Source organism: Apodemus sylvaticus, chromosome 2 (genome assembly GCF_947179515.1).
Source record: "Apodemus sylvaticus chromosome 2, mApoSyl1.1, whole genome shotgun sequence".
Classification (NCBI taxonomy): Eukaryota; Metazoa; Chordata; class Mammalia; order Rodentia; family Muridae; genus Apodemus; species Apodemus sylvaticus.
Genome location: NC_067473.1, coordinates 180,910,888 through 180,935,596, shown reverse-complemented (window position 1 = coordinate 180,935,596; position 24,709 = coordinate 180,910,888). Strand labels below are relative to the sequence as shown.

Genomic DNA, 24,709 nt, shown 5'->3' with positions numbered 1-24,709 from the left:
ACTCCTTCCCGCAGCTCAGGATCTGTCTCCTGTGGTGTTCCCAGCCTGCTCCCTTGATGCCTTCTTTGCTGTTTATAATGGATTCTCCTGAGCTGAGAGGCAAGGGGTAAGGAAGGGGTTTCCAGGAGCTCTCTTCCCCCTCTGCCTATGGCCATGGGGATTCTCTTGCTTGGATCCCAAGATCCGGTCAAAGCTTGCTAGCAGCCCTGCCAGCAACCCCCAAGCGCTTCTCCCTCGATGGCCCATGCTTGGCCTTACCAGACACTACTACAGTGCCTCTCCAAGGTTTCTGGCTGCTACTGCTTTGGGACGTTTGAGGCTCTCTGGATGAGTCTGGGTTACTGTTCAGGCAATCTCCAAAAGAGTCACCATCAGTGCCTGGCCATTTTCTGTTGGGAGGATGCTAGTGGCGGTCTGCGAGCTCTGCCTGCCACAGCTCAACACACAGCATCTTCTTGACCAGGGTTCCCATCAGTGGAGACCTAAGACCACTTTCAATAGGGAGGCCATTCTTGCCTTATGTAGGGTAGGGTACTTTATCTTCTCACACAGTAGCTCCTGAGGGAGAGTGTTAATGAGGAATGACCAGCTCATGCTGATATGGGTGAGACTTGACAACAGGCTAAAATACCTGCACTGTTAGGAAATAACACAAAACCTTGACTAACTGGGGCAACCCAGAGTAATCGGAAGTGGGCTGAAAATATTAGCTTGTGGCCAGACAAGTGTTTGAACTGAAGTGGTTGTTTTCTGTGGTCAGCATGGGGCCCCTAGAAGATAACATTAAACATGTGAACAAAGGACCTGGAAAAACCATTCACAACTTGAAAGGGTGTCGGGCTGGCAGCATCAATCTCAAAACTTGGCTGTTTGAACAGAGGAAAAACTGAGGAGCGCTATCTTAACTCACTTTAAATTATTTGGGACAGTTCATGTGGCACTGAGCTCCTGATCCTTTTGTCCCAGTCTCCTGAGTGCTAGACGTGTGCCACCATAGTCCCTAGGCCATAATGTCTTGTTACAGCAGGGTCAGCGGGTTCAGACTGAGTTCAGTGCTCTGATTTGATACATGAACTGTCTTGTGTATAACCAGGGCTCGCCTAGCGACTAGGGGTTGGTAGGTAGACCTGATAGGCCTGTGCTGAGGTTAAAGGTGAAACCCAGGGCAAGAGCCTTGGGGGACACACAATTGCACACACAGAAAGTCAAGAGCAAAGTCGGGGCAAGAGGCAAAGAAATGAAGACAAAGTCACCTGTCTCCTCCTTTAACTTGTGCCTGCCTTCTAGGGATGACTCAGAACTGTAGATCTGCGGTGACAGAACTGCTGGCTACATACAGTGGGCACGAGGGACCCACCAGTCAGCACTAATGTTCTTTATAATGGTAGAAAGAATTGTAAATGTTCTGTAAGCACATTTCCTATTTGTTGAGTGTCTATATTTATGAGCCGATACCTAGCTCTTGGAATCCAGCAGGGACAGCTGCATTGGCCACAGAAGTCACAGTGAAAGCTTAGTTCAGTATATGAAGGTAGCTGATTCAGCCACAGCTGCCAATGGCTCATTCTGCCATCTCTAAGTCAACCAAGCACAGGCACGGACGGACTTAGAGCTCTGTATTTACCTGTTATGCTCTCTGTGTGCACATTCAAAGCACAGTCACCATGTTTCAGACTTGGTGTCCAGTCCCTTGTTTCTGAATCTATGCAGCTACTACTTAAAGGAGATGGCTAGAAAGTGTCTTTTATAGTACAGAAACTTAACAAGTTTGAGAACTGTAACTTTATTAACACAGGTGTGTCTTACCAGACAGACACACTGCTTTAAAATAAATAAAATCCCACTATCATTAACACCACACAAACAACACGGTTTGACAGGGCACAATACAAAGTTGATTGTTTATGATGTCTGACTTGCATTCACTAGAGGTCCAAGAAAGACAAGGTCAATCTCTCAGTAATTACCTTGCATCAAGAGGAAAGCAGACATAATTATGTCATGGATTCTGGAACAATGATTTGAGAAAACTCAGCTTTGAGAAGAGTAAGGTATCTCACAAATCAGATCACACGCCTGCAGATTACACTGCAGGACTCGATCAAAAACAAAGCGAAGAGGCTGAAAAAGGCTTCAATCTCCCTTGCCCCACACTACAACAATTCTATTTTTGGCATGAGTTATTAACCTTTTCTATCAGGAGGAAAATGTGCTCTGCGAACTCCCGGATGGCTCCCCGGCCACCGTTGCATTTGCAGATGTACCCCACAGCCTTCTGGGCCCCCGAGCAAGCGTCGGCAGGGACAGCACTCAGGCCCACTCTCTTCAGGCACTCTTCATCAGACACTTCATTGCCTGTGAGCGAGACAGAGCCATTCAGTATGAAAGAGACACAGAATGTTCCAGCAAAACGATGCAAACCGCAGCCAGTAAGCAAGTTATGTCCATAGGACACTAAGGAGCATACAGAACAAAGCAGCACTGTTAAGTGCAAGCGAGGACGGGCTATGGAGGGAGAATGGCGTGTACCCCTTACCTACTGTGTGTACTGTAACGACCAGAAATCCTGTACCTCAATTACAAATGATAGCCTTGTTGAGTGAAAAATCAAATACATGTAAGGGTCCAAGCTACCATATGTAGTAATTATGAGCTTTAGATTATTTAATCACTATTTCTCTCCATGCCCTTTACTGTAGTTTTCTTAGAGGCAGAGTGTGGAAGGAATTCCCAGAGAATTTAATCCAGAGTACTGGGATTAAAGGTGTGTGCCACCACACCCAGGCCCTTATTCCCAAACCTTTAATCATTTATGGCTAATAAAAATATAGTTATCAAATTATATAACTCCTTAAAATAATTTAATAAATGATTATGGTCAAATATCATCAGCCATCTCAGCCCCTGCCGCTGTGTGGGGACGTGTGTGCAGGGACATGTGTGCGTGGAGGTGGGTCTGTGTCCGCTGTCTCTCAGCCAGCTACTTGCTCATGCACTTAGTGTGTGTGCCACGGAAGGCAGAACACAACCTGTGGGAGCTGCCTCTCTCCTCTGCCATGGGGGCCCAGGGCTGAACTCAAGTTACCAGCCTTCGTAGCAAGTGCCTTTACCCTACCTTGCTGGCTCCTCAGACTCGGGTCTGAAGCCACCTCCAAGCCCTTCCGAACTGTCTTTTTCATTCTGAAATTTTGAAAATCAGGAGCCAAGCCCACATGGTCCATTTGCTAATCCATGTCCCCCCTTTGCTCCTACAACAGCTCTCTGGCTTTTTGTCATATACTATGTGTAGGAAGGCTGTCACACTGCAGGCTCTGAAATGTTAAATTACATTAACAAACCCCACCTCTTCACAAGGTTGAACACCTCTTTTAGAAGAAACCCCAGAGGCCCCCAGAGAGACAGCCGCCATTCTGGACGGACTACCAGCAGCCCTGAGAAAATGCTGCCTCCCAAGTGCATGGTGTCCACCCACAGAAATGTTTTCCTATAACTCAATGTACTAAACGGAATGCTTTCCACTGACAAGCAACACCAGCATTACTCTATGTAATCCTGTCTAAATTTAAATTTTTCTTATAAGAGTTACTGAGATGCAAGGCTGAACCTACCATCCTCCTGCCTTCCCATGCTGGGCCTACGGGCACACACCACCATGCCTGGCACAGTATTAACACTGTTAAGATTTATATTATGTGTGTGAGTGTTTTCCTGCATCTATGTCTCTGTGCCATGTGTATAGTGTCTCTGGAGGCCTGAAGAGGGCGCTGGATCCCCTGAACTGGAGTTAGCTGGTTGTACGCTACCATAGTGTGCTGGAAATGAAGCTTGAGTTCTCTGAGAACAGCCAGTTCTCCTAAGTAGTGCGCCATTTTCCAGGCCTGGAATGTATTTTATACATTTATGTGCCCTTCTGAGACTGCACTTGCATTCTTAAGTAAACATGTAGGAAGTATTCTCTACTTCCTAACCTCCAAGTTTTGCTGTGTGTGTGTGTCTGTTTGTTTTGAGGGGGTGTTTAAGTCATACATATTCACCTCAGCAACATTTTCTTTAATGCAAATGGTACGATCCAGGATGATTATCACTACTTCTCTGTCAATGCCTTCTGAAGTCTGACTCTCGGCCTATGCCTACATAAATGGCACAGTTCCTGTATGATGCAAAGCCTGTTTTTCTAATGTTAGTTTAGTTTGCTCTTTGATTATGAACAAGCCAAGTCAGTCATATGGAAGCCTTTGAGTCTCATAGGTAATGGGCACAGCAGGGACCCTATGTATCATGTGGGTGGTGCTTTCTATAACAAATGTGCTATTGGACTGTTTCCTATATTGGGCTCCAAAGCTATTCCAGCACCTCAAGAACACAGGCTCTGTCTATGTCTACTTCATGCACAATCTGTAAGTAGTTGCTGTGCACCTCAACAACTTGCTCTTAATATTTACAATGATGACATCATTGGGCTGTCAGCTCTGTGCGCAATGATGACATCATTGGGCTATCAGCTCTGTGGGCAATGATGACATCATTGGGCTATCAGCTCTGTGGGCAATGATGACATCATTGGGCTATCAGCTCTGTGGGCTATGATGACATCATTGGGCTGTCAGCTCTGTGGGCTGGATGCTACGGTTCTAGCAACAATAGGAACCAGCTAAGCATGTCTACTTAGCACTACCTTGAAATGCTCGCACAGCTCTGAACATGCCAATAAACAGATGTCAGCACAGTCCTTAATGGCTGTCTGTCTAGCATCCACTTGTGAGCATGCGCTGCTTGTGCTGGATAGTAGGGGCTCTTTTTCTCTCCATCAGTGGCACAGTCCCCCAATTTCTTCCTTAAAATTTGCAGGTTAAAAAGCAAATTGTAAAACATGTTGTGTATCAGAAAGTGCTGTCCCTTTGCCTGGATTATACTGTCTCTGTAACAGCCCTAAGGCATCATACTCCTGACACCTCCAGCTTACTGACGTGGTGACAGCGTGACTCCTCAGGGTGAGCTGGAGAAACTCCACCAGCCGATTCTGACACACTGCCACGGAGGCTTCAGAACAGCTGTTCCCATGGCTATCTGTCTGTCTGTCTGTCTGTGACGGGGTGGGGGTGAGCATGTGCCATGGCTCTTGTGTGGACTTTAGAGTTAAAAGTTAAATGACTTTCAAAGGCCATTTCTCTCTTTTTACCAAATGTATCTGGAGAGTGACCTGATTACCAGATGTGGCAGTGACGGCCATTACCCAGCAACCCTGTCATTGTCCCAGACTGTTCTAATGTAATACTCTGGTCTGCAGCTTCCCTGCAGCCACTTAGGAACGTTCCCTCTGGGTTACTTGTGACAGGGTAGGCGGCTCCTCAGAGACCCACCGAGGTAGGCCACTTCTTTCCAGCACAGGCCCATCTCCTTCCTCCACTCGTCCACGATGGCCAGCTTGTCTGACACACTGACTTCTGTTTTACAGTCCAGCTTAAGGGCAGAGAGTGTCTGCTTGGAGCAGGCCCTTTCTGAGATGAGCCTCACCTGGAAAGGAAGTGGTACAGTTAGGGGGAGGGAAACAGACAGGACAGGCTTGATAACCGGATCAAGCTGGGAAGACTCGAGTCACAAGTAAGTGGTGCCCTGAGCCCTGAAGGGCCAGGTGATTAAATCAGCTGCAAAACAAAGCTTGCTTCCCTTCCAAGGAACAGCCCAGCCATGCCAGTGACATGCAGCCTGCTCCCTGTAAGTCAACTGCTCAGAGCATCACATATTGAACATTTCTAGTGACTGTAATTACTTTTTTACTTCCCATGCTGTGGACTGAATCCAAGGTATCATGCATGCATGCTAAGCAGGTGTTTCATCTGAGTTACAGCATAGCCTCCTTTCCATGTTTTATTTGAGACAAGGTATTGTTGAGTTATAGTCAGTCCTTGAACTCATGACCCCTGGTAGGTAGGGTTTCAGGTCTGTGCTACTGGGCCTGGCTTAACCTTCACTTTAAGAAAAATATACTTATACATTATGTTATTCTGAATTAATAATTTCATTTACATGACTAAGCCATACTTTAAAAGTCTACACGGTGCTTGCCCCTTGCTAGTTGCCAACACTAATTAAGGACACTTTCCTTGTTTAAGGCTCTATGGAAAAATGAAGAAATATGTTTAAAATATGACTAATTACAAAATATTAATGGCTAAAGGGAAGCCCAATTTCATTTTTCAAGTGTTGAGAGTTCTCTAGGAATTCACCAAGCAATACTTCAAAAATTTTATGTAAATAGTGAGCTTTAAATCTTGTAATTCCTGGCATGTCGTCTGAGTCAGAATCTTGTAGGTACTGTTACATTAAGAGAGCACATACCTCAATACCACTTTTCTTTAATAAGCTTATGCCAATAGCGTCTTTTACATCGTAAGATATTATTTCTTTTTGGTCTCCTGACACATAAATGTGGCCGTTGGTGAGACATCCATCAATATTACAAACCAACAGCTTTATCTCCTTCAGCTTTTCTTTCCCAAAATAGCCAAATCTAAAAGAGACCGAGACAGAGCTGTGAGCACAAATTCAACAGGCCCCACTGCTTGCGCCTCGCAGTGGGCCACTCAGCCTTTCCCCTTCAGTTCCCTTCCCTCACACTCTGCAGACGGAGGGAGAGAGTGCTCCGAGAAGCAGCATTGGCAGCCAGACTGCACCTCCCAGCTCAATGTCTAAGTCACTGCAAGTGTCCCACACACTCGCCTTCCCATTCAAGGAAACCGAGTACAAAGACCGTCTCCAGCCAATGTCTAGACGGCTGGACAGTTAAACTGCTAAAGGTAAGCCGGGGCTTTGGTTCACATCTACCTCAGGCTTCCCTTCCTTTACCTCAGAACTCTTTGCTCTGCGATCGGCCAGTCGATGTCCACATCGATGTCCACACTGTGTTCAGCTCGCATTTCATAGTAGGCCATTTTCCCGCCCTAAAGACAGCGGAAATGTGGTGAGTGTTATTCTCATATTCACTTATGCATATGCAGCTTGGATTCAGGTTTATAATGGGAAAACAAAGACTCTAGTAAACCAGCAACACCCAAAATGATTATTCTGAAAAGAAACTTCAAGCCAAAGAAATGAGTTTTGAATTCTGTCTACCATGCAGGCTCCCTGCGTTCCTTTAAACACATCTGTTTGAAGGTCAAAGGACAGAGAGGATACCCTCCCTCCGACTCCACTGCAGCAGTGTTCTGGGACCCTGACGCGTGCTGCTTTCCCTCTGCCAGGTGACAGTCTCCTACTGCCCGACAGCACCAGGCTTTCAGGTCTTTGGTCCCTGGCCAGGGTTGGAACAGCCACCTTCAGCACCACTGCACAGACTGCCTCCGGTCCCCAGGGTGTGTGCACAGTGCATGTCTAGGCTGGGGCAGAGTCTAGGGCACAGGGCAAGAGAAGAATGTTTCCTGTGATGCTGTTTCAATGACCAGATCGATTATTGGAAAACTTAATTTTTAAAAGCTGTCTTTACCCCAGGTCCTCTGTATTTTCGTTATGGTTGTATAATTTGATCTTTATGTGGGACTCCTCTAACAGTGGGACTGGGACCCTGTCCCTCCTACTGGGCTGCCTTGTCCACCCTTGAAATGAGGTTTGTACCTAATCTTATCATAGGCTGCTATGCCACATTTGGGAATATCCCTGGGAGGCCGTTCTTTTCTGAAGGGAAATGGAGAAGTGTATCTGAGGGAGAGGGGAAGTGGGCAGGGGAGGGATTGGGAGGAGACTGCAGTCGGACGAGAGAATGAAAATTAAAAACTGTTTTCACAAATCTTGTTACAGTGAGAAACATAATTTTCATCTACACATTAGGGAAGAATTAGACTTCAGGTGTCCTTAGAGAAGAACTAGGGAGAGAGGGAGGGAGGGAGAAGGGGAGGGGAGGAGAAGAGAGGAAGCAGGGAGAGGGAGGGGAGAGGGAAAGGGAGAGAGGGAGAGAGATTGAGATCTAGCCTTCTGTAACTCTAGAATGAAACTGAATGGTCAAACTTCTGTTTGCCTATGTACTGGCCTAAAGACTAGGAAAAAAAAATCCCTTTTTCTCAGAACATGAATCACAGGAGACATTTTAGAGTAGAGAGGTTTTTCTTTTGGGGCTAGCAATTGGAACTAGTCAGTCTTGTGCATGTTCAGAAGGCGGACTACCACTAAACTAGCCTTCAGTGCTTGAAGTCCTTGTGTGGATGGATACACACGTGTAGGTATACAAGAGCGTGTGCTCATTCCAGTATCCAGAGTGATACTGGGAGTCTCCCTCACTCCACCTCAGGGGCCAGGGGAGATCTGCTCTCCCTCCATGTCCCATTTAGTGGCATTTAGTGGCTTCAGGGGGTCTAAATTTCAGTCTTCACAGTTGAATGCAAGTGTTTTACCCAGAGCCATTTCCCCTGTTCTTCCCGCCCCACCCCAGCTCCTTCTAGCCATGCTCCCCAACCTGCTCCCACTTTTTTTGTAAAATAAGGGCCCATATCAATTTTGACAGTATTGTTTCTGTCCTGAATTATTTCATCCTTAAAGTTTATTTATTCTCATGTATACAGAATATGTGTTGTTTGCATTCATATCTGTGCACGAGAAGGCCAGAAGCTACTCAATCTGCTGGAACTGGAGTTGCCGATGGCTTCAAGCCACCATGTGGTGTACTCTGGAAGAGGGGTCAGGGCTCCTACGTCCCCCAGCTCCTCATTATTCCAGTTTCAGAGTCGCAGTTGTTGCCTCTGTACAGTGGAGTAGGAAGGAGCACAGCTGTGCAGACTGCTGTAGGTAACCTACGCAGGGTTTCCCAAGCCCACATGAGAGAGCTTGTTTTCTAGAGTGAAAATAAACCAATTTTCAAGTCTACAACGTAGCCATGCAGGCTCTGAGAATGAGACTGCCAATCCTCTCAAAAAGGAGAGCAGCAGCAGTACACAGAGCGAGCGAGGGAGCGAACGAGCGAGCGATACAGTCAAGGTGGCCCAGAGAGAGAATTTGGCCTCTGAGAAGACCAGATGGGTCGACTCTCTCAGATCTGCTGACTGGTTGTTTTCTGTTTGTAACTTAGTAGAAATTATTTAACCACACAGTCATGGTCTAACTGTAACCTAATATGGACCACACACAGTTGAGCAGTCTAATGCAAACACAGGAAGCCAGGAGCTCTCAGCCCTCATTGGACTTTTTATCTCAAGGTTTAACTGAATGGATTCCACAGGTAGCTTCTGTGAATCCCAAAGAGCTCCTTGGAGGTAATGCTGCAGGTCAGCATCACAGATGGTAACGCTGTTCTCCTCAGAAATGGGATAGCCAAGCTTCTCCCAGAGCAGCAGAGCAAACACAGGAGGAAGAGTTTTATAAAATGAATATACAAACCTGTAAGTAACCCATCTCTATCAAATGTCTTTTAGCAAAATAAAATGAGCCGTTCTCATATAGCTCTCCATCCCAGTCTTGTCGACGAGGCCGTTTAGCTGGATTCAAGTTCAGAGGCTCAGTCACTTCACGAACTAAAAGCAAAAGCTACAGTAGTCTACATTACTTTGAATAGACACTGTTCACTTAGTAACTTTAAAAGCACAAATAAAAATCCCCTCAGAATACAGACATCTGTATCTAGATAAACAAAAGGTATTACTGTAAAGGGACAACTGCTAACACTCCTAATGATTTGTCTTTCCTTTTAAGTTTGTAGTATCAGAAAGGTGTTCCATGAGGACGTTCAGAGACTCAGGTTAAGGGATTTACAGGCTCAGTGCTGTGGTTTGGAGGGCATGCATCAGCTTTTAAACAGTTCCACCGACTGACTTGCCATCAAATATCACTCGTGCTTACCCTCTGTAATCTGTCTCATTCCTTCCAAATGCAGAAGCACAGTGTGTGTGCTTATCTAACATGGGTACACAGTGCTTTCACAGGACTGTCACAGGAAACTAAAGATTGTCCCATTATATCACTGAAGTTTTTTTTTCCCCCCCTCCGGTGAGAGTTTCATGTAGCCCAGGTTGGCCTCAAATTTCCTACTTAGCTGAATCACTTTAAACTTCTGATGTTTCTGGTTCCACTTCCTGAGTGATGGGATAATATGACAGCCATGTGCCACCATGCCCGGTATTATGCAGTGTTGATATCTGAACTCAAAGCCTTACGTATGGATCCATTGTGTATTGATAGGAAGCTAAAAATCCAGGCTTCAACAAGATGGCCAGGACAAGCCCTTCTCCTGGAAAACATGATATGGAGCGTGAGGACGGTAAGCAGGCTCAGCTCACACTTGGCCCTAGCAGAGACTGCTGAGTGAGGACCTGTCGAACAATTCTAACTGATGGATGTGGGCTACAGACTGTCAGGCATAGGAAACACAACTATAGGACCAGTTCTTCCTACCACCAAGTCTCTGTGCAGGGGACAGGCTGGAAGAGCCAGCAAGAGCCTTACAGGACCATGGAACTGGTTCTGTCCTTTCCTTAGAGTGCTGTGTGCTGGTGTCTCCTGTCCTCATAGTACCACGTATTGGCATCTCCTGTCCTTACAGAACTATGTGCTAACATTTCCTGCCCTGTCCACAGTAGCTGAGTGAGAGCCCACTGTACCCACAAGACCTTCCTGTAATGTGCACCTATGCTGGACGGTGGGCTGGAATTAGTCTAGTGAGTCTAGGGATCATTGGCCTCTTAGTTCTATGTCTCACAGAGAAGGTTTCTTCACGTGCTCTCTGAAGGGAAATGTGGACTCCAATGTTTGTGGCAAGTGCTTGCCATATCATGAGACTCTCAGAGAAGCAGAAATATGAAAGCCACATTCAAGAGGATGAACAGGAAGAGAAATGACTCAGAGAAATGAACAAAAATGCTAGAATTTACACCAAGAACTCTCCAATAACTACAATATGCTAAATACATTAAAGAAAAAGAGCTTGAAATTCATAAACATGGAAAATTCAACAGGGACTGGATGAACTCAAATATGCAGGCTAGGAAAAAAACAGAAGTAATTCAACAGCTAAACTGGCTACAGAGATAATTAATATACTCTAACACACACCAGCTAGGATTGATTGCTCAAAACTGAGCAGAGAAATAAAGAGAGCAGAGTCAACTGAGAACTACAAACCAGAAACAAAAAACTAACTTAGCATGGATTCCAGAAAAAAAGAAAAAGAAAATGTGCAGAGAAACCTGTCAGGGCTAGCACACCCGAGCAGCTGTTTCTACCTACTACAAGGGAACTAGGAAAAGCAGAGCCACAGCAAGCTATGGAGAGAGAAACCAGAGACGCCTAAGAGCAGCCGGGAAGACACGCGGGACTTGGAGAAATCAACGATCACGGAAATGGTGGCTGGTTATCACTGAGAACAACAGGGAAGACAGAAGGCATCTTCATGCTGCAGCTTCAGAAACCAGGCTTAAAATGCCACAAGCAGTCAATTACCACATTATAAACAGAAGATTATTAACAAGACACTGTGACCCTTTAATTCACTCTAAATCACAGAAACACAGTGTGTGCTTTTTCCTTCTATTTGGTGTGTGCAAAGGTCTATGATGACACCTGTAAGAACATGTGTGTGTGGGGTGTATGAGTGCAGGCCTGATATTTGCCTTAGGCATTTTCCTCTATCTTTCTGTAGGTTGTTTTGTGTATCTGGGTCTCTCATTCAAACCTAGAGCTTGCAGACTGATGACTCTAGCCAGCCAACTTCTCCCAGGATGCCCTTGTCTCTGGTCTGCCAAGTGCTGAGCCTAGGGAAGGCTGTCATGCCTAACCATCTTTTACACATTTTAGGGATCAGAATCACATGATATGGTGAATTCCATAGCTGTCTTTACAATTTCCTGCAATATGTATCTCTTCTTTTAAGAGACATTTGAGTTTCCACTTGTCATCACTTCCAGTGTTGCTAGGACTGCCATGTTGGATGGTACATTTACTATAAGAAGCAGAGAAAATGTCACAGGACACCTGTGATGTACTGATTACACAGCAGCTATGACTTTATAAACAAGGAACATAACAAACCAAGAAATGCCAGCCTGATTTAGATGCCACCCCCCCCAGCAGTCCAAAGGGTCACAGCGCATGGAGAGATGAAGAGCGGTCCTCAGCACTCACTCTGGGTGTTGCGACTTGTTTACTCAGTCACTCCCAGCTTCTTTCAGATGTGTGGCCATACTTAGGGACCTGTCATCTCTTTACCCAAAATATTTGCTGAGTCAATTTAACTAGCACATCACCCACCACTCACTTTACCTTCAGGTTTTCTCTGGGGAGCTTCTGGAATGATCTGACTGGAGCGCCCCCAACAGGCCAAGAACAAACACAAAGTTTCCGCTCTGAAAACTGGCATGTATGCTTCACGAGCTAACAGAAACAAGCTAGAATGTCTAAGGAGTGGGAGATGAATGGATTTGGATTTTACCATTTTGATTTATAACAAGATCTAGACTAAACCATCCTGTCACTGCCTACTGCAGCTGTACGCCAAGCACTCTCACTGCTCCTTAGATCTCTTTCTGCTAACAATGTTTATACTAACGAAACTAAACAAAGCTGGACTTTTAGTACAATGAGTTGGTTACCTCCTTTCTGAATTTCACTCCATCGAAACTGATGTCGCCTCACAACGGAGAAGACAGAGTCATATCCTTCTTCTCGGATCATTTCTGCAACTTTCTGGAGGTCAGTGGGATGTAAACATGGAGACGTAGCTTGGATATTCCCCACAATGTCAACCTCTGGAGACAACACAAAGGGAAGGTGTCAAGCACCATGGTGGTGATCACAGCATACTGAGATCTTATGAAATGTTCACACAAGGCTTGTGTTGGTACAATTTGACTTGAGTAGTCAAACTCATACCATTGTGATAATTCAGGAATTCGACGATGGCGTCTAGTGAGGTAGAGCTGTCTTTGGACGTTTCAGAACTTCTTCGATGAACCTGGGCACCGAACTGTTTGGCCACATTTTCAATTTCATCATGGTCTGTTGAAACCCATACACTGTTCAGACAGTAAAAAGAGAGTTAAATATTTGAATCACCAGAAGAGACTGCCAACGGTAAGGTGGAGATGCACACCAATGCACACAACTTGGCATTGAAAAAGTCTGCGCACAAGTACAGCAACATTAATCCATGCATCATGGTATGTGCCTGGGGCCGTCAAGGCGCAGGAAGCAGGCTGGGGTGATGTTCCTGAGTCCCAAGCCAGCTAGTGCCACATAGGGAGAACTTGTTTCAACCTCCCCCAAAAGCCAAAATAAACAAAAACAGAGATCCAAAACAATGCAAAAGCAAAACAAAAAAAGTAACACACAAAAAAATTGTTAGTTAGGTTCAAAATTCTAATTCTACAAACTAGGAAAAATGAACTCAGTATTTGTAAGATACCCACAGACTGGGCATGACACTTCCTGAGGACCCTGCTATACCACTCCTGGGCATATACCCAGAGGATTCTTCAGCATGCAATAAGGACACATGTTCCACTATGTTCATAGCAGCCCTACTTATAGTAGCCAGAAGCTGGAAAGAACCCAGATGTCCTTCAACGGAGGAATGGATACAAAAAATGTGGTATATTTACACAATGGAGTACTATTCAGCCATTAGAAACAATGAATTTATGAAATTCTTAGACAAATGGATGGAGCTGGAGAACATCATACTAAGTGAGGTAACAGTTTCAAAAGATCAATCATGGTATGCACTCACTGATAAGTGGATATTAGCCTAGAAACTTTGAATACCCAAGACATAATCCACATATTAAATGATGTCCAAAAAGAATGGAGGAGTGGCCCCTGGTTCTGGAAAGACTCAATGCAACAGTATAGGGGAATACCAGAACAGGGAAGTGGGAAGGGGTAGATGGAGGAACAGGGGGAGGGAAGAGGGCTTATGGGACTTGCGGGGAGTGGGGACCCAGAAAAGGGGAAATCATTTGAAATGTAAATAAAAAAATATATCAATAAAGAAAAAAATGTAAAAAAAAAAGATATCATTAGAAGTCAAATCTTAAGCAAACTGAAGGTGATTTGCTAATTTAAACCCAAAATATCATACGTGGGGCAGGATTATGTATGTAAACGTACACTGGACTTGGCTTAACTGAAATAGTTAAGCTTAGAAGAGAGTCAATATCCAGATTTGGGTTCACATGACCAGAAAATCCAACTCTTATATTTAAAACAGTGAGCAGGTGGAACCCTGAGTGCTCACGCTGTGACAGACCATGACTGCACTGGTTGGGGAATACCTACCTCTATGCACTGCAGCTCAGCTGCCTACTGAATTCTGTAAGCCCCAGAGAGCAACGTGCTTCTCTGTGGGCACAAACTAGTCTCTACTGAAGCTCTGTTTTCTGAGCCTTCACAAACTCCCATTTCTAGATATAGAGCATAAATGTTACAAGGACCACAATGTTTTAAAAATGGTAGAATGCGGATATTTCAGGATTTGGACTCTTATGCACATGTACTTTTTTCTTTCTGTCCAATTCATTCAGTATTTGTGAACAGGAAAAGAATATACACACCCTATTTCCAAGATCACTTAAGAAAGGAAAAGTGTCTGACCTCTAGATTTTCGTTTATTAAGTTCATGTAGAAAGAGGATTTAAGGCTGTGTACTGGTCGGGTTTGTGTGTCAACTTGACATAAGCTGGAGTTATCACGGAGAAAGAAGCTTCAGCTGGGGAAGTGCCTCCATGAGATCCAGCTAAGGCATTTTCTCAACTAGTGATCAAGAGGGGAAGGGCCGCTTGTGGGTGGTGCCATCTCTGGGCTGGTAGTCTTAGGTTCTATAAGCAAGCAAGCTGAGCAAGCCAGGGGAAGCAAACCAGTAAGAAATATCCCTCCATGACCTCTATATCAGCTCCTGTATCCTGACCTCCTTTGGTGATGAACAGCAACTTGGAAGTGCAAACTGAATAAACCCATCTCTCCCCAACTTGCTTCTTGGTCATGATGCTTGTACAGGTATAGAAACCTAAGACAAATTGGTACCAGGAGTGGGGTATTCCTGTAACAACCTGACCATGTTTTGGGGAGGACTATGGAAGGACTTTGGAACTTTGGTTTACAAGATCTATTTGGTGTTAAAAGCTCTGTGGGATGTTGTATACAAGCTTGGAAGATAATGTTGAGAACAGTGCAGAAGATGGAGGCATGGCTTGTGAAATTTCAGAGAGAAGATGAAAGACTCTTATCAGGGCTGTTGCTATTTTGATTGTGAAGATTCTGTAGTTTTGGTTAGCTGGGGCTGAAGAATCAGCTGTGACTAACAAGATACCAGAACTATTAAAGTGAAACCTTTGTGTTACTGGTACTATTGATGTTGATTAGCTGGAGCTAAGAAATTAGTGATGATTAAGAAGAGACCAGCATCGAGGTGAAATCTTCTGTGAAGTATTTTCTAAGAGCACACAGAGGCTGTATTCCAGAGATAGCCAAGGTTGTACCTTGTGCTTTGGCTGGACTTGGTAATATTTAAGAATCACCCAGGTAGGTGGTACTGGTTTTGAAGGCATGAAGGGGTCATGAACAGCTGAGGCTTGGCACTGTGAGAGGCCGTAGAAGGCCATTGGTGAAGGTGCAGCCTCCATTGCAACTGATGGCCCAGGATTGAAGGGGTCATGCAAAGGAGTTGAGGCTTGGCACCTTGAAGAGAGCCTATGAGAGGCTATTGGTAACGCCTAGTTACAGCAGAAGACAGCAGTGTTTCAGAGATGCCAGTACCATGAGATGACCACCAAGAGCAGCAGCAGCAGTGTAGTACAGGCATCAGGAGCCTAGAAGATGAGGTGTGTGCTACAAAGGGCAGGGCTGGAGAAGTGACCCAAGCCCTTGGAGGAATCCAGAAGATTTTGAGTTGGAACCCAGACAATGGACGGCTGGCATCTGACTTTGCTTTTGATTGTGACTGTGCCCTCATATTTTTCCCTCTTGAAGAAAGAAGGCATTTTAGTGGAGCCCACAGTTAAGAGACTTTTGCGTTTTTAAAAGACTTTGAATTTTAAAAGATATTACATATTTGAAAGGGACTGAACTTTTAATATGTGAAGACTATGGAACTTTTAAAGTTATTTAGATCTTGGGGATGAATAAGAAAGTAAAGACTGAGGCTAAATAGTGATGTGTTTGTGTGTCAAGGTGACAAGGGGTCAATTGTACTGGCTGGTTTTGTGTGTCAAGTTGACATAAGCTGGAGTTATCACAGAGAAAGGAGCTAAGGGTGAGGAAATGTCTCCATGAGATGTAAGATATTGTCTCAATTAGTGATCAAGGTGGGAGGGCCCCTTGTCAGTGGTGCCAGCCCTGGGCTGGTAGTCTTAGGTTCTATAAGAAAGCAAGCTGAGCAAGCCAGGAGAAGCAAGCCAGTAAGAAACACTCCTCCATGGCCTCTGCATGAGCTCCTGTATCTTGACCAGCTTGAGTTCCAGTCTTGACTTCCTTTGGTGATGAACAGCAACTTGGAAGTGTAAGCTGAATAAACCCTTTCCTCCTCAACCTGCTTCTTGGTCATGATGCTTGTGCAGGAATAGAAACCCTGACTAAGACAGGCTGGAAAGATGATTCTGTGGGTGAGTGTATTTGCCAGGTAATCTGAGTTCAAACCCTTAGTCCCCCTTTGAAAAAAGCCAGACATGGCTGCAAGGTGTCCCTATAACCAAGAATTCTAATAGAAACAGGACTGCTGGTGCTGGTGTCTCCCAGCCTAGCTCCAACCTCAGTGGGAGACCTTGCCTCATGGAATAAGGTGGAAAGTGACACAACAGGACATTTGACACCCTCCTCAAGCCTACCCACATACCTCTCTCTCTCTCTCTCTCTCTCTCTCTCTCTCTCACACACACACACACACACACACACACACACACACAGGGCCTACCACCACCTACATAAGGATACATAATTGAGTTAAATCCAAGAATAAAGTCAATAAACCCCTATCTCCTTTGTTACTGTTTTTTTCTCAAAGGAAGTTGAGTAAACAAGATGGTTACAAGTAAATGACCAAGTTTCCCAGCAAAGCAAACCGCCCCTGATTTCTTTTGTGCTGTAAATGGTTTGGTGACAGATTCACCCCACCCTCAAGGGAATACTAATGCTAATGAGACAACTGAGCTGGGTTTTGAACTTGAAGGTGAAGGGACAGGTAAGGAGAAGACACAGAAATGAAGGAGAGTACAGGCACATGTCTCCTGGCATTCCAGCTCAAGAACTGGGTGACGATTTACCAGTGGAGGCTTCAGGGTTCAGCCTTCAATGTTTGCAAGATAAATTAAAAACTTTATCAGCTTGTCCCCCTTTTCCTTCATCCCAGAAATGTTTGCTGGGGCCTATCTGTCCCAGGAACTACTCTGGAGCTGGGTTTGAGAGCTGATGCAGGACGGTCTGTTTCCTCACACTCTTGGCCTTTCAGCAGAGACAGGCCCATATGATGTAGTAACTCCTGGTAAGCAGTCGAGGAGAGAGGTGAGAGTCAGTTCAGGATCCACGCCCCTTCTGATGCCCTACCTTCCCCACAGCCTTTACGGTCCTTGCTGTCTACTCCATCCTTGGCTGGTGTTTGATGAATGGATGGACTGGAGAGTGCTTAAGAGCAGCAATGGCTCCGCACAGCACCGGTGGTGGGTGCTAGCTATAGGTATGCCTATGACTATGGGCATTAAATATAAGCTGCCTGCCACAGAAGGAAAAGGCACTGAACCAGGAGACATAGTGACAAACTGTGCACTGGTTCATTTAATCTGGAAGAAAACTGAAAAGCTTCACATATGGTATGTGGCATTTGACAGCATACTTAACACAAGGGACCAGGTGGACAGACCTTCCTCTGGATAGAATGGGTAAGTCAAAGTATGGCTGAGAATGAAGAGACCTAAAACCAGCTCAAGGAAGTCAATGTCAGCACCTTTGATCTGGAATGGGCTAATGCTCACCTAACTCACCACAGTGTCAGTTAGCCATGGCGCCTGTGACAACTGAACCTCACAGTCATTTCAGCGATGATAACAGAGCACAGGCCCCTCACAAATCATAAACTTGAAGATTTAGAAATGAAACTAAAATTTATGCCATTTTTCACAACTATGTTATACAAGAGTCAAAAGATCAACTTGTTCTCAGATTTGCTTACACCATGCTGGTTGAAAAATCAGTCTTCCAAGCTCAAGGAACAGTTTTCTATTGAATATTCTCACCAGCTAGCTTTTGGACTGCTGACTGTCTGAGGAGAGGTTAGAAACCTGGAACAGCTCTGTTAACTTCTATCAGCGCAGTTCTGTTAACTTCTATCATGCACAGGCTGAAAACTCTGCCCAGGATCTGCCCTGAATCTCCAGTCAAAGCATGGCTCTGAACAAAAGACTCAGTCTCTTGTCCTGAAAAACACATGTCAGGCCACCACACACTTCTACCATCTCCTCCCAACCTAAGCGTTTGCTGAAGAAAGAAAAGCACGAGCTGCAGGCAGTGAGGATGCTGCAAAGGCCTCCAGGGGTCCTACAAAGCCAATTCAGTCTCAATGTATACATTGTAATTGAGGATCTAAGATACACTGCTTACCAGAACAAGTAGGACAATGTTTCCCCCTCAGACTGTGTAATGTTCTACTGGTGTGTGGCCACATTCCCTCATTCATGACCACTTTTATAACATACAGGCTCAGAACTGAGAAGTTACAACAGAGACCATCTGGCCCACAAAACTGGCAATGTATACTGTGTGGTCCTGTCTAGAAAAAGTGCTGAAATCTGCAAGACATAATAAAGACACATTTCCATTAACTGTCCAAAGACAAAGGAAAGGCATTTTCAGGATTACTAATTCTTCATTTATAAGCAAGGGAACTATGGCCCATGAGATGAGACAGATTGTTCTAAGAGCATCTGATACAAAGAAACACTGCCAGTTAACATCAGGGCTGAGTGCACATTATCTCCCTGAATCCCCAATAAGCCTCTCCTCTTCAAGTCCACCCTGTACATGGAGATGCTGGGGTACAAAGGGACAATGGGGTTGTGACTACTACACAGTGAGGCTGTGGTCTACACCCTCACCACCCTACAATGCTAGCTCCAATGTGGGGCACAAAGCAGTGGTACTGGACTACTTTTCAGAGTGGGTCAGCAGAGACTCAGGGAAGCATTGCAGGTCCCTTCTCTTACCCAGTTAATCTTGACAGGTCCTCACAGAGAGTGGTCATAGCAGGCACCACCAGAAATAGACTGAGGTTCATCAGGGGTTAGTGGGTAGAGCTGGTCAGCTCAAGCTGCTGACCCACCGAAGGGATTTATTCCTCCTTGTCACCGTTATTGCTACAGGTAATAGGCAAGTCGGAGGATCACAAGACGAGCAAAAGCTTATGTCCTCCACAGATAGAGGACTACTACAGAGAAACTGATACTCGATACATCATTCTCAGTGGGATTTTGTGTAGGTGAATCTACATTTTTTTTCACTTTATATATGTGGTGTGCAGGGATGAGGGGTACACAAATGCCTCTGTATGTGAAGTCTGTTGTCCTTCTACTATGTGGATGCCAGGGTCAAATTCAGATTCTTGGGCTTGGCAGCAAGTGTATTTATCTGGTGAGCTACTTCACCAGTGGACCCCCCACCCCCAACCCACAGATAGAGCCCAATAAATGAGGCTGGAATTTCCTAGCAAAATCTCCAATGTCTAAGATTACTTGCTATTCTTTTTAACTCAGTCTCTCCTCTCTTGGAGACTGTTCTCTTAGCCTTCCTCACAATGCTTCAGTGAGGGCTGTCAGTGGCTTCTTGAGGTAGGGCTGACCCAACTAGTACAGGCACTGGTTTCTACTTAACACAGGGGCGAGTCAGGGATGCAGTGGGGTCCAATGAGGTGAGGATTTTTAAACGTTAAGGTGAGCAGACCTGACTGTGACTGGAAAGACATAGGTGCTGCAACTAACCAACGTCAGAAATAACAACCACAAAGGGCATGCTATCCTCCACAGCCACTGCAATGAGGAAGAAACTAGACACTGACATCCTGAAATCAGAAGCCGGAAGCATTTTTAAAGACTGGAGAGGCAAGGGTGAGGCACCCAGAGGTGTTCAGTCAGTCCACAAAAAGAACCATCTGCATTTATGAACAGTTTATAGACAGGATGAGAGACAAGTGCCTATCCTCGTGACCAGGGACAAAATGCAAGTTGAAGAGCAAGGAGCCCACTGTGGCTTGTCTTCCCAGAGCGGCTGAGGAGACAGAGGCATACCGCAGAAGGTCCGCAGCTCACCTGAACAGGGAAGGCACATGTCTGTGCAGTCCTATCGTGGAGGAGAGGGTGTTTCTATGACTGAAAACTTCCTAAGTTCACTCTGTAAGAGAGGGCTTAGGGGTCTCTGAGCCCATCATAATTTCCCTGGAACAAACAGTCCATTCAACTGGAGGTACGGCGATGTCTCAGGTGGGAATGTCACGAGAGCAAGACCAAATTAGGGATATGGTCTTAAGCTGACAAAGACTATGGACATGTATGCAGAGACAGATGGATCTCATAACACTCTGCTTGACATCAGAAAGGGACAACCTATGCTGAAACCAGAAACTGAAGATTCTCATGATGAGCATACCATCCTGTGTACTTACAAGAAGGAATCTCATCCAACACCACACACATTGCTCTGCACGCTGCTCAGCTGTGGTAGTTGCGGTGATAACACATTTTACAACCTAAGGAAGGTTTCTTTTGGATCACTTTCTGAGGTCTTTCAATACTTGCTCCGTTCAAACACTGTGGCCCCGGGATGGCGCAGAGTATCACGGGAGAGAGCATGGTGCAGTAGAGACACCCCCCTCAGGGCAGCCAGGAAGGGCAGATACAGAGAGGAGCTTGGACATCACAGCCTGGGGCATGGACTAGCAAGTGTGTTTTTTACTCTTTGTTTGCCACACTCCCAGAAGAATTATCCACTAAGGGCAGCCTTGTCTGCACAGGGTCAGCTGTCAGGAAGACAGCTCTCAGTCGCATCATCTCCTACCAGTCACCTTTCTTCAGGTTTGCAAGCATCAGGAATGCCTGCCGACACCTGGATGCCAGACCATCAAGAGAACAGACAACCCAAGAAACCAAGACCATCTTGTGTCCATGTGGCTAAAGCTGACTCCTCAGAAGCCCTGCACGCACCTCCAGAGATGGAACAGGGGTGACGCCTCTATCCTCCAGTTCGTGCCCAGTAAGCCTTACTCCTCCTATCAGTGTCCATGGCTCCAGAAGGGGCATGGGGTGGCCCCTGTTGTGGTTCTATATGGGCTGGCTCCTGCTGCTGCTCTAACCCTTGGCTCAAGACAGCAGTATCAGTCACATAGTAGATAGACAGCATTTGCTGAATAAAAGATCCATCTTTTGTTCTTAAGCCTAATTATTGGGCATAAAGTCTGACCCTCTGTGTATGTGGTGTGCGTTTGTGTGAGTACATGCATGAATGCCTGGGTACACGTGTGGAGGTCAGAAAGCAACCTCAGGCACTGGTCCTCACCTGCCACCTTGTTTAGGACGGAACCTCTCTTTTGTTGTTCACTGGGTACACCAAGCTGGCTGGCCCACTAGTTTCCAGATTCTCCTGTCTTGCTGTAATTATAGATGCACTAGTCTCTCACTTGGACTTTATGTGGGTTTAGGGAATGAGATCTCAGTTCCTCAGGCTTACATGGCAAGCATCCTGTCCACTGAGCCATCTCCTCCACAAATCACCCCACCCCCAACCCCTTTGAAAGACTGTATAGTGTGAATGTGTCTGTGTGAGTGCAAGGACTTGTGGAGACCAGAAAAGGATAACCAATCTCCTGGTGCTGGAGTTACAGGCAGTTGTGAGCTATCCAAAAATGGTGCTGAGAACTGAACCTGGGTCCTCTGGAAAAACAGTATGTGCTCTCAAGTGCTGGGCCATCTCTCCAGTTCTACCACTCTGAAAGTCATTTCCTGACATGGAACCCAAGAGTCGTAAATAATAATTTTGTTCTCAACCTACGGTCAGTATGACTTCAAACCATTTACCCTTCACAGATGTTACTTTGTCCCTGTGGCTTACACATAATTAACTTCTCATCCCTTTGCAGTCTGCATTCTGAGAGATTTAAAAACACAAAATCAAACAAAAACCAAACGTGAGCTCCGTAAGGGATAGAACTGTGGACGGCCCATATTGCTATGTGCTTGCATGTGTCTGGCAAAAAGTGGGGCTCAAGAAATGTTTAGTGAGCTGAACCAAATTCCCGATACTCCCCTATCTCTCCTTAGCACACTTCCTATTACGTGTTATTTTCAGAAGCCAGCTGTTTTTTTTTTTTTTTTGGCTCCACCCACAGCTTCCTTTGGGTCAAAACACAAAGAAAATTAATACATTTATATCTTTTGCTATCCCATTTTTAAACGATGTTGGTTGGGTAATCAATAGTCTTCTGAACCAAACCACCAAAAGGCTGCAATAAATTCAAGCAGAATTAGGCTGCAGCTGGCTAGGGCATTTAGGCTCATTGTTGGCAAAGGATTTTATCTCCCTCCTTTGATGAATGGCATCAACTTGTAACTCCTCGATCGATCAATACGGTGGAGGCCGAGAGGATGCAGAGATGAAACTGCCGTTAGTGAGGCCAAAGTTCAAGAGGCAGCCTAAACCACTCACACCCATAAAACAGTCATACCTCGCACACACCCTCGGAGGGAGCGTTTCCTCTTTGTGCTGACTCACAGCCTCACAGCCAGAGAATTATTTTCTTTTTCAAAGGTGAGGAGGGAAGGCTCTCTAAGCTGGAGAGCAACATCTCTGGGCTCCATTCATGCACCTGCTGCCTCCCGGGCCTTGCAGCACCTGGCAGTCTGCGCAGCCCAGAGGTGACGGGCGCCCGTCAGCAGGGGCGGCCCAGGGTCAGGCCTGGGGACCCCGACCCCCGACCCGGGCCCCGCTCCCGCACATGCGCACCTCTGGAAGACCCCCGCGTCCAGGGCGGCGCGCAGGACCCAGCCAATGAGCGGAACCCCCGCCAGGCGCTTGATGTTCTTCAGTGGGATGCCTTTGCTGCCGCCGCGGGCCAGCACCAGGGCTGCCAGGTGCGGTGGCTTCTCTAGGCCGCGCCCCGCGCCCCGGCTGCGCTGCAGCTTCGGGGGCCGGCCCCGGGACGGCCGTCCACGCGGGGCGGGCCCCGACGTGGCGGCCCCCTTCTCCAGCGCGTCCATCTTCCTCCCACGCCGCCGCCCCAACGTCTCCACATCCGGGAGCTCGGCCCGGCAGACTCCACTCGGTACCGCCCTCCCGCTGTGGCGGCTGTAGGCCACGCCCACAGCTCGGTCAGCCCCGGGGCACGCTGGGAGTTGTAGTCCGCCGCGCCATCACCCTGCAGTGGGGCCGGCCAGGTGTGTGGGGCCGGCCAGGTGTGCAGTGCAGTGTTTAATAATGTCTGGAGATTTCTAAAATAAACGAGAATTAGTCCTCCTCCACTAATCCCCTCCCCTCCAGCCTCTTTCCGTTCTCCCATTTCTCCCTCCCCTTACACTTTCCTCCAGTTCTTCCTTCTCCCCTTTCTTCTCCCTCTCCAACCACTCCCCATCCCATCAACACGTTAGGTAACTTCAGGTCATGAGAACCTGAGTTGGGTTGTACTGGGCAACTAGCCATAAAGAGTTGCTTAGTCCCAGCCTAATTGTTCGACAAGCAATATTTCGGGCTTTCAAACAGTACTAGTGGTGTGTGTGTGTGTGTGTGTGTGTGTGTGTGTGTCTGTTAATGAGCTCAGCCTGCATCAGCAGAAAGCTTGGGGTCTCTCCGCTGTTGCAATAAATCAGTCTCAACCTGTGGGGATCGAGTCCGTCCTCTCTGCCTCACTTTCCTTACAGTTAGCGTCATCCTCTGCTTCACTCTCTGCCTTGAACTCACTATATAGTTCAGACTAACCAGGAACTCATGACATAGCTCAGGGTGGCCTGGGACTGGAAGCAAGCTGGCTGATCCACACCCACCCCCACCCCTCTACCCCGCTTCCCAGGGAATAAACGAATGAACTAAAGGTTAGGATTCTGTCTAAGCTCCACCCCACCGATACCTGGCAACAGCCAGGTACGCTCCTCCCCACAGTTTGTCTGTTGTCAGGTAACAGTGGGGGTGGAGCTTAGACAGAATCCTTACACTAAAGACCTTTCCCACTTGGAAACCTAGGCTCTTAGTGCATACTATGGAGCGCCCAAGCAAGGATCAGTTGAACATTTTAATGTTTACATATTAAACATTAATCTTTCTTTTATGCTCGATTCATTTCCCTCTTCAAGAAATTACCCCTTTTTAACGCCTTACAGGTGCTGAGAACTCACCATTTTAAGCCATCGGTTCCCCTCCTGTGGACTTGGCATTCCCTGCTAATTCATCCAACAGTGCTACTTTCTGCTGGTTTGTCAGCTTTATTAATCCCTTCCAGTGTAGTGCATACTTGTTCCCGTCTAAGAAAACTTTTAAAAATTTGTCTGATAAAATATATTTCTTTGAGAAACCGCTGCCTCTCACGGGTGCCGTGTAAACACACATTCTTTGGTAACAGTGTGTGGCAGATCTTGGCCCTTGAAACGCCCTGTCTTCCTGAACACAGCTACAATGTAGACCTCTTTCCAAACTCCTGCGGAGAACAAAAGATCCTTCTCTTGTTGAGTTTTTGGATGTTAAATACTGTGTAAGTCTGAAATCTGGGGGTGGAGAGATT

The 24,709-nt window shown here is 46.2% G+C and overlaps 1 protein-coding gene across 1 annotated transcript; it reads right to left on the bottom strand.

Moving 5' to 3' along the window:
* Positions 1-1,767: 1,767 nt before the first annotated feature.
* Cmas (cytidine monophosphate N-acetylneuraminic acid synthetase) lies at positions 1,768-23,253 on the bottom strand. The gene is made up of 8 exons (XM_052175228.1): positions 22,945-23,253; positions 12,847-12,989; positions 12,567-12,722; positions 9,364-9,497; positions 6,847-6,941; positions 6,340-6,511; positions 5,361-5,514; positions 1,768-2,355 (listed from the first exon to the last, which is right to left on the bottom strand). Exons 1-8 carry the CDS (start codon positions 23,196-23,198, stop codon positions 2,165-2,167), a joined length of 1,299 nt encoding a protein of 432 aa, XP_052031188.1. The 5' UTR covers positions 23,199-23,253; the 3' UTR covers positions 1,768-2,164.
* Positions 23,254-24,709: the final 1,456 nt, after the last annotated feature.